Below are 10753 nucleotides of genomic sequence, written 5' to 3' on the forward strand. Positions count from 1 at the left end.
GGATAAGTTGGGTTTGGTTGTAGGTCAACGTAGGCCCAATCCTAAAGGTGCAACCCTCGGGTTTAGGCTTGGGCCAACTTGAGGTTAAATCCAAATTTATCAATCCAATCTTAATATGGGCTTAATCCAACCTATCGAAGTCTAAACCCAACTCGAGTTGGCCCAAGCCTAAACCCATTATGGTCTTAACTTGAGCTGGCCCATTAAATTCAACTTGAGGTTAAATTCAGGTCCAATTATCCAAGCCTCAATTCTAGAATTGAGGTAAGCCCATTAAATTCTAATCAACTAGAGGTTATGGGCTTAATCCAATCTTAATGGACTCCAGCACAACTCGAGTTAGGCTGGGCTCCTATTGAATTGGGTTAATTGGACTTGAATTTGATTAGAATTTATGTATATAATTTTATATAGTCATTTTTGAATGGGCTTTTACCTTGGCTTCTGAAGTCTGAACAAGTCTATACGATTACATACGACAAAACCCTTGCGTCGCACGGGTCCCAACTACTATTAACGCCAAACGGGCACCAGTAGGAATATCTCTCGCATATCTACGTTAAATTGAAGATGCTCCAAATGTGCGGCTGGATTCTATGATGAGAAAATTATGCCTGCAAAAGTGATAGCTCGTGTTCATGACGATCCAGTACTCCAGTATACTCTGATCTTAGCAGATGATTCCTAACCGTACGATCTATCCTCTCCTCTTCAGATGGTTGACAATCATATGGCACTAAGCCTTTCTTGGTGCTGGTGGGGCCTACCATCCTAGTTGGTGAAATTGCCGCGCTTCTGTTTTAGGGCAAACCGGTAAAGAAAAATTCTCATCCTCACCGGATGTTTTAGTTTCTGGACAAAAGCCCTGATATTCTCCTCCGGTTCGGACACTGTGCAGAACCCAAAAGCTCAAAACTAGAGGAACAGTCATGGTGAACTCCTACGATTACGATGACGGAGACGGGTACGAAGACATGGGCGGAGGTCACAGGCTGCATCAGGACCTAGGCTACGACCCGAACTTCGTCCCCGACTCTGTTAAGACCTTCGTTGTTCACCTGTACAGGCACATTAGAGAGAAGAACGTCTACGAGATTCATCAGATGTACGAGGGTTCATTCCAGAAGCTCAGCGACCGGATGTTCAAGGACAGTCCCTGGCCATCTGTCGATGCAGTGGCACCGTACGTAGATAACGACCATGTCTTCTGTTTGCTGTATCAGGAGATGTGGTTTCGGCATCTCTACGCGAGATTGACACCGACGCCGAAGCAGAGGATTGATTCGTGGGACAATTACTGTAGCTTGTTTCAGGTGGTGTTACATGGCGTGGTGAATATGCAGTTGCCGAATCAATGGCTGTGGGATATGATTGATGAGTTCGTTTATCAGTTCCAGTCGTTTTGTCAGTACCGGGCAAAGATGAAGAGCAAGACCGAGCAGGAGATTGCTCTTCTCAGACAGTACGATCAGGTGCTAGTCTTACTTAATTGGACTAACTTAGAATAGAAAAAATTTGTTTTATATATATATATATATAGGATTGAGTGTGTTTCCGTAAATTTCCTCTCATTGTTGGCTGCATTGCTGATAATTTTGATAATTCTTTACGGTTTGTTATTTCCTTTAGTGTGGAAATATTATTTATGAAATTGCACTGGGTTTGGTGGGTCAGTTGTAGATGAATTTTAGTTTGGGATTTTTTTTTTTTTTTGCAATTCTTTTGAAGATTTTTTGTAATTAGAAGGATTACTTATTTATTTATTTATTTGTTTTTTGAGTAAAGGTAAAGTATCATTGTATTAGTATGAACAAAAAAATGTACAGCAAGATGATGTGCTCAGGAAACAAGAAAAACTGTTCCGGTGTTCCCTCTAACCTTGATCCCCACCCTACTTTACAAAAAGATTATCCTGTACAAAAACGGATTCAAAACCTACACCCTTAAGCAACCTGTGACCAGCAAACCAAGAGAACATCTTTCCCACAAATTTCTGAAAAATGGAATCAGGAGAACTTATGTTGCTCTTGAAGACTCGTGCATTTCTTTCTTGCCAATGGCACCAGAAAACCACTGCTGGGGTTATATTCCAGATTATTTTTCCTCTTTCACTCAGCCCTTCCACCCTACAACCCTTTACAAAGTCCTCTACTGATCCCGGGCAGCAACTTTGTACTTCAAACAAATTTGAAATTCTGTTCCAAATCCCAAAGGAGAAGCTGCAGTGCAGTAAAAGGTGATCCACTGTTTCCAGCCGTCCACATAGAACACAACTAGCTGAATCCAGTATAGCACCTTTTTGGGTAAGGTTGTCCCTTGTAAGTATTCTATTGAGATAAGCTGTCCAAACAAAGAAAGATATTTTTGAAGGCTCATTTTTTACACTAGATGATATGAGCTGGGACTGAATGTCCTTCTGCATTGACCGAGGCCTTATAAAAGGATTTTTTAAGATAAAATAAAAATTCATTAAAAGAAAAAGGAGTGATAACATCCAACAGGTGATGAGGCATTACCTGCAAATCATATGGAAGCAAAAATAAAAGAAATCTGCTAGGGAGCTGAATTACAGAATTACAAATAGCTATCCAAGTTAAAAAAGATGGAATCCCAAATTATCCCCCAAATCCTCCGTAGCAAGAACCCAATCTGCAACCAAGTTGCTAACAGCTGTCACAATCTTGTCCAAATTCCAGTATATTTCTTCAAAAACCCTTTTATTTCTCTCTCCAAATATTCCAACAAATTGCAAACGGGATACAGCTCCAAAGCATTCTTGCTTTCTTGCACCTCTTATAAAAGGGTTTAACTGTGAATCTTCCAGCCTTCTCCCACTTTCAGATTCTTCTGTCAGACCTGGCAAACTCCACCTGTGTACTATATAACAACCGAAGTAGTTCCATCCATTCATCCACTTCCCAATCGTTTAGGTTCCTCCTGAACTGTGGGGTCCAGACCAAGTTACCATCTTGAATTTGCAAGCTTTCAGCAACCTTGACTTCTTTGTCCACTGTCACTTCAGACAAAGCAGGGAAGCTCTCGGACAAGGATCTATCCCCATACCAAACTCCAAACATCCTTCCAAAATTTGACCCTCTCCCCATTTCCTATTTTCAACTTCACACCTTTTGCAAACAAGTTGTAGACCTTTTCAATTCCTTTCCAAACTGAACACCCATAGGAATATTTATTTTTCTCAGCAAAAAAAAGAGAAAAAGGAATATACTTCTTGACCTGTTTATGTATGACCATGGTGATTTTAATCTCTTGGTGGTTTTCTTTTGGATTGTTTATGCTGCTTTTGTGGTTATATTGGAGATCCCAGCATCTTCTTATCGTGGCTCATCTCTGTGGCATGTGCAGCTCAGTTTCTGCAAATGTCCATGAGTGGATGCTTGAAAGTCTACTTTATATGCTTAATATTTTCTACTCTTCCAGTTACATTAACAAATAGGATCCATTTCTGAAATATCAACTGTTATAGGGACTTTAATAATTGGCTGTTTGTTACAGGCATGGAATGTGTTTGGTGTGCTCAATTACCTGCAAGCACTTGTGGAAAAGTCCATGATCATCCAGATCTTGGAGCAAGAGAAAGAGGGTCTAGAGCAGTTCACTGCAACTGATGGGTATGATTACAGTGGTGGGAGTAATGTTTTGAAGGTGCTTGGTTATTTCAGCATGGTGGGATTGCTGCGAGTTCATTGTCTTCTCGGTGATTATCATACTGGTTTGAAGTGTTTGCTTCCCATTGACATCAGTCAATCAGGTGTTTATACCAGTGTTATTGGAAGCCACATTATTACTATATATCACTATGGGTTTGCAAACCTTATGTTGAGAAGGTAAGTTGCCTTCTCAGGCATGCTTTCTTTATGCATTTCTTGTTCTTTAGTTGGGTTGGCTACATGGGTATACTGGCATACTTCCAGTGTCCCTTCCTTTTTTTTGCATTCTTATTTTAGTCAAACGATTATCCAAATGTGACTCTAAAGATTCAATAACATGAGAACTATCCAAGTTTTAACACTTTGTTATGGTGTAAATACCTGATTGTTATGCTGTTAATCTAAAAACTCAATAACATGAAAACTGCCCTAGTTCCTCCTTTTGTTATGATATCCTAAAGCAAAATGCATTTGTTCTCTTTGTTATGGTGGTTTCTCATAACAAAGAATCTAAAGAGTCAATAACATGAGAACTGTCCAAGTATTCTCACTTTGAACCTCAATTATGTTGCTTTATGGCTTACTACATAAAAGAAGAAAATGATTGATGAAATGGTGGTTAACTACTATGAATCTCCTTTACATTACATTAAGAATTAGAAAGAAGCCAATTATAGTTGTCTATAGAAATAGTTAGTGCAATGGGAAATGATTTCTTATCGTAAACAGGATCAAGTAAGAAAGTATATATTTTCTGAAAATTAAGTGGTGTTGAAGTGATGATGAGATGGAGTTCTTGCAGCAAGAGCTGGCAGTAAGAAGATTAATGGTCTTGGTGTGGGAGCATATATTTAATTGAAGATGCCAACAATAAGCAATGGCATTAATAATGCTGGTCCCAGCTATTTGGGGTCTTGGCAATGTTTCAAAGGGTGTGACTAGGTGCACATGTGAGGTGCCCTTGTTTCAACACAGCAACCACCCCTTTCAAAAGGTGCTTGCCTAGTGTACCTTGCACCTTGGCCCACGCATATGTCTTTTTATAAGTTTGACCTTTTGGTTTCTCTTTTATACATTCATATGTGTTTTAAACCTTTATAATGGTCTAATAACTTCTAGATTATCTTTTATTGATACCTATGCACTAAAACTGGTCTATTAACTCTTAAAAAAACATAAAACAAAGACCTTTGGACCCTAGTTGCTGTGAATAGGGTCTTAGTGAAATTTTTACTAAGGAAAAATTAACAATACATCTGATATCTAGTCCCCAACCCTAAAGTAGAATGAATTGCAACCAAAATCATAAAGCTGATCCAATTTGTATATATGAGCAAAAAATTCAGGTTGGTGCCAATGCCTCCGAACTCCCTACATGGGTTTGTTTAGACTTTGGACTTGTGTCATGGGGCCTTAAAGAGATATCAATGTAAAGGATCCGTCCTCCTTTGATTAGGAATGCAAGATGTCTAACATCACACTAAGTGATGCAACTAGGAGATAGGCAAACATGCTTGAAATTACACATGCTTGAATTGTTGAGAGCTTGAAGCACTTAGGTACAATCTACATTTATTTGCTTTCACTTTCACTTTCTAATAAGCTTTTTTTATCTATGGCCTAATAAGCTTTTCAAAACATTTTGTTTCTTTCAAAATTGAGGTTTCCATAGCTTTTATGTATTGATGTTTTTATTTATTTTTTATTTTTCTTTAAAAAATTTGTACCTTGCTTCATCCAGGTGTGAGTGTTGCCTTGTGCCTTGGGTGCTAGAAGGCCCTTGCGCATGTGCACAAAGAGGGGATACAGAACTAATCTCAAGTGTTCTTTTGCACGAAATGGCTGCTCTTGTATTCATTCCTGCATACTCATGCTTGTCGACCTGAGATTTTACCATGGCACTACCGCACTAAGGATCAGAAAAATGCTCTTATGAATATTGAACCAACAATAAAAATTGCCCCACCCCCACCCATCCCATCCCCATAGATTGAGATTTTCTACTTTCAGTCAACATGGTATTCCTTTTGGCCTTCAGCCCTAATATATAGAAAAAGAAAAAAGAGGAGGCAAAAAAAAGTTTTTTGTGTGCATTAATGAAAATAACCACAAGAACCTTTCCACTTGGGCAAGGAGCACAAAAAACACTCCCTTTTGACCCTGATGTGCATGAATGAAACCAACCCCACAATCTGCTATCTTTTACTTCTTCTTTTCTCTCTCTATATTTGTTAATTATCAGAAAGGAAGGGATGTTTTGTTTTGGTTACTAGGGAGGTGCCTTGTATTTCAAATACTCTATCTCAAGTCTTTCAAGAATCCTTGTATCCATTGAATATTTTGTCATTGTTACTCTTGTCTTGTTGATCTGGCACCAACTTATTTGTTAGTATTTCACAGGTACGTGGAGGCAATTCGTGATTTCAACAAGATTCTCCTGTATATTTATAAGACCAAGCAATATCATCAGAAATCTCCTCAGTATGAGCAGATATTGAAGAAGAATGAGCAGATGTATGCCTTGCTAGCAATCTGTCTTTCTCTCTGCCCCCAAGTGAAGCTTGTTGAGGAAAATGTAAACAATCAATTAAGGGAGAAGTATGGTGAGAAAATGCTGAGAATGCAGAGGTATGATGATGAGGCATATGCTCTCTATGATGAACTTTTCTCATATGCATGTCCAAAGTTCATAACCCCATCTGCTCCTATTTTTGAGGAACCTCTTGTAAATTATAATCAGGTACTACCTTCTATACTAGCTTAAAAACACTTGGGACTGTAGGAGCCCACTGATTTTATTATTTATTGGCAGTTACCTACTTCTTTGTTGTTGTTACATAAAATCACAGTTTTAATTTCATGCATAGTCGTCAAGCTGTCACCAAGGCTCTCTTGGTTGGGCACCTAGCTTGAAGCCTTGTACATCTTGACTTATAGCAAAAAGGCATCTATCAGTCTCTGTCTAGGTGACTAAGTACCCACCCAGGTAACAAAAATCACAAGTGCCTTATTATAATCTTGGAGTCAAATGCTTGGACAGTGCTGGTGAATCAAGAAATATTTTCAAAAGATGTGTGCTGCCTGGGTCAGATGGTTGCACCCGTAAGAAGTGACTTGGTGCAACCAGAAGGGCTGGAGTGGTAAGAAATGATCTAAGGACTTAATGTTTAATATAAAATGTGGCTCTGGTAGAGCACAATGTAGGGACAGGATTTCTGTAGCTGACTAGCTGACACCAGACAGTTAGGCTTAAGGCTGGATCAAGTTGACTTGTGTTGAGCTGAATCTTAATACTAAGAAAATTCAATTCAGCTAAAAAAAGTTCGTCCCAACTATATGGGGTTAGCTGCATTAATTTGGTTCTTCCATTCCGCTCTATTTACTATTTAGTATCACATCAATTGCTAATTATGGGCTCTAAAATCATTTTTGTTACTTTGACCAATGTCCTTTTTTGGCAATCCTCTATTTTTTCTAGATTCTTCAACTTGCAACCGATCTCTCATTCTTACTGGTGCTGTAGATGGTCTTCTTAAATCTTATCATATAGGCCATAAAACTAGCTTTTTTTGCTACTAAATATTTGACTTGAAACAATCTCCTGAAAGTGCATAGAAATTTGTAAATATTGACCCTAATTTTAAATTGAACAAATGATTAAAGTGCTCTTGAATCTAGAGATTTAAGGAGATTTAGATATTTTCGTTGCTTCTAATGTACTAGTGGACTTGTTTCTGCAATGTCTCTTTTTCATGTAGGTGATAAGTGATCCATGATTGTTAACAATTTCTTTTATTTAGCTTCCATCCAGGAGTGGTTGTGTGTGGTTCCCATTAATCAATGTGGTTCCAACAGTTTTAATCTCATAAAAATAAAATGACATTTTTTTTCCCAAGTGACTCGAGATTTTAGCCTATTCATTGATTTTTAGTTTATGAAGTTGCTCCACTTACGAGCTAGTTAAGGATTATTTACTCAGATACAGCAAGGACGTGAGTGGACAAGGTATAGGATACAGAGTTTACACTAAAAGTTGCTCCACTTACGGGCTAGTTAAGGATTATTTACTCAGATACATCAAGGTCATGAGTGGACAAGGTATAGGATACAGAGTTTACACTAAAAGTTGAAGTATTCAACATGATTTGTTACTTTTGCCTTCAATGAAATAACTATGGGAATTTTCCTTCTCAGCATTTACTATAAACATAAATAATACAAGTTCAGCTTAGTTCTTTTCTTGGTGGTTAGTTACCTTGTTATTTAACCTAATAATTTCATCACCTGTGTTAGGATAGGCTAATAGGTAAAGGTTTACTCTTGAGCATTGAGATATAATCTGTTGTATCCATTTCTTTTCTCTGGATCTTGTCTATGCTTAATCTATTGTATCTAATAGGATATTTTCAATATTTTGGTATCTGCTATAGATGGTATTCTTCTGTATTGCAGGATGCTTATAGACTTCAATTAAAGCTGTTCCTTTATGAAGTGAAGCAACAACAACTATTATCAGGTGTGCAGTCCTTTTTGAAGTTGCACTCTACCATCTCAATTGGGAAGCTTGCAACTTATTTGGAAGTAGATGAATCCACTCTGAGGTTGGTATCGAATGATGTGGAAGAAAATACTGCTTTTAACTCTTGTTTTGTTATTTTGACTGTTGCCATGATCTGAGTCGCATTTTGAGGTTTTCCTGGAACTGTAGGACAATATTAATGACTTACAAGCACAAGACGCACACTGTTGACAGTGATGGAAGGATAATTTGTAATGTTGATGTGGACTTCTACATTAACAATGTATGTATGCTTAGTCACAAAAATTCAATTTTGCTGTTCAGTTCATGTAATTACTTGTTTCCTTCCTGTTATCATGACTACAAGATAAACTGATAAAGGAAAAACCTTGATCAAAAGTGGGAAGCCTGTATTTAGTTGACAAAATTGTGCCAGGCAAAGAAACATTGGAAGTGCAAAATTTTAATCTGTCCATGCATGATTTACTTGATTTCATTGGACTAACACATTAAGTAATTAAATTCATTTTGAGTGAGGCTTGTCTTTTTCATGATTTCTATCAATGCAGGACGTGATACATGTTATCGAGTCCAAATCAGCAAAGCAGTATGGTGATTACTTCATGCGTCAGATTGTTAAGGTATGCTTCTGTTATTGCTTTTTTGTTCGTTGTTATTACTCTCCTCAGGAAACTTTCTTTGAGATACTATTATGCTGCGTTGTCTTTCATGATTAAAATGCAGCTTGAAGAAACAATCAATGACATGGACAGAATAAAACTGGAGTGAGGCTTTCCAGTTTCTATGGGGATTTACTACTTACCCATCAGCTCCAACGGAGGACCACTTTCCATTTCAACCCCATTGGGTTTCTTGTGAGCTGAGAAGAGATTTCCTTCTGGTTTTACCATTCTGCTCTCATTTCAGCTTTGAGTCGGTGACTCGGTGTACTTAGGCGGGCTTAGAATCTTCAGTCGTGCTTGTTCTTTATTTGCTTAAGAGCTGTTAATTTTCTCAGATTCGTCACCAAATTCTTTTCTTCCATTGAAATTCTTTAACCAACCATTTGGGGGCTTATTCGCCTATGTGTATGATTTTGTTTTCCAAATCAAAAGCAACTGCCAAATCAGTAAAACAAAGCCAATCATGTTGCAGCCCTTTTAACTTATAATCTGTTGCTTTCAAGTTTCAACGCAAAAGTGAATTTTCTCTTCATCTGTTCATGTATTACAAAATTGAATTTAGTTTCAACTACATCGAGTTTGGGTTTGCCCTGATTTTGAAATTAAACAAAGGGAAGAATTACAGAAAAGCTATGATTTCAAGTTCCTATGAGAATAGTTGGGAGAATTCATCAATTCCCCTCATTTATTTAATTATGCCCACCAAGTCCTAAATCTCTAAAGCACAGAGCCTTAATCAAATGAAAACCCTGCTCTAAGTGATGCTTACTCGTCATGTTACCTCGTGGTTACTCACTACTCTGCTTTCTTTTGTAAATCAAGGTTCATTTTTGTTTCACTATTACTGTAAGTGGGTTCACAGCTAGATTACTGCATACTTGAAACCTTAAGTATCCGTAAACCAGGTATTATATGTGAGCTTAATTATTACTGAAAACTGTATTAAGGCTGACACAGCCTACAGCTACTTGAAATCTTCTTAATTAATGTTTGCTTTCGGTTTGGATCAACATGAAAGGATTAGATAGCATTGTATGGGTATGACCCACCCGTGTCTGAAAAACGACCAAAGATGACATATTTGGTCATGGTAACAGAAGAGCTTTGACCAATCAAAACACTCCGGTGAATTTTGATGAACACTACCTGATTACCTGATTGGACACCTCTCTTATGATATCGGTTGATTGGATGGTATCATAGTCGAACCCATGATATAAATTCAACCAAACCGGTGACTGTTGCATACTGGTGCTTATTGAACAAAGGCGTGTCTCTCTGATTTGATATTTCTAAAGTGTTATTAGTGAGACGAGATGATCTGTTTGATGGTAAATGGCGGTAAATTGTTAAATTATTATTTCTTCCATTCTTGGGCCTGTTTGATAAGTCTTTGGAAGATCTTTCGGGGTTTTCAAAGATTGTTGAACCAAAAAATGGTCTTTTTTCCTTTGGTAGTGAAAGACTGAAAGACGGGAAGACAAAAAGACCTGTGTCCTAGAAATTAAAGCTTGCAGAAGCCCAAGACAGCTAAAAATTGGGAAGTTTCAAATAGAGCTATCCATCTTTACCAGCCTAAAATTTTTCATTTTACAGTCTGGTAGACCATGATAGACCAGGATACTTATCAAATGGTCTTGATCTTTAAATGTCGAGTGGGGTATTGAATTATGACTCCAGATTTCCTATTCACAAGAACTCTATCCACACCTACTCACAAAACACTGCCCCTGTGCATTGGGAACATCTCCCCATGCATAACATGTAATATAGCATGAGATGTTCCCTATATATGGCTGCGATCTCATGTGGATAGATGTGAGTAGAGTCGTCATGGGTATGAAATCCGGACTCTTGAATTATCAGAATCCCTTGACAATTCT

At 37.8% G+C, this 10753-nt stretch overlaps 1 protein-coding gene across 1 annotated transcript; it reads left to right on the forward strand.

Moving 5' to 3' along the window:
* The first annotated feature begins 808 nt into the window (after positions 1-808).
* Positions 809-9352, forward strand: LOC104595169 (uncharacterized). The gene is made up of 7 exons (XM_010255780.2): positions 809-1472; positions 3514-3845; positions 6069-6408; positions 8121-8269; positions 8377-8470; positions 8757-8828; positions 8932-9352. Exons 1-7 carry the CDS (start codon positions 930-932, stop codon positions 8974-8976), a joined length of 1575 nt encoding a protein of 524 aa, XP_010254082.1. The 5' UTR covers positions 809-929; the 3' UTR covers positions 8977-9352.
* Positions 9353-10753: the final 1401 nt, after the last annotated feature.

Source organism: Nelumbo nucifera, chromosome 2 (genome assembly GCF_055504915.1).
Source record: "Nelumbo nucifera cultivar China Antique chromosome 2, China Antique-T2T, whole genome shotgun sequence".
In the NCBI taxonomy this organism is placed as follows: domain Eukaryota; kingdom Viridiplantae; phylum Streptophyta; class Magnoliopsida; order Proteales; family Nelumbonaceae; genus Nelumbo; species Nelumbo nucifera.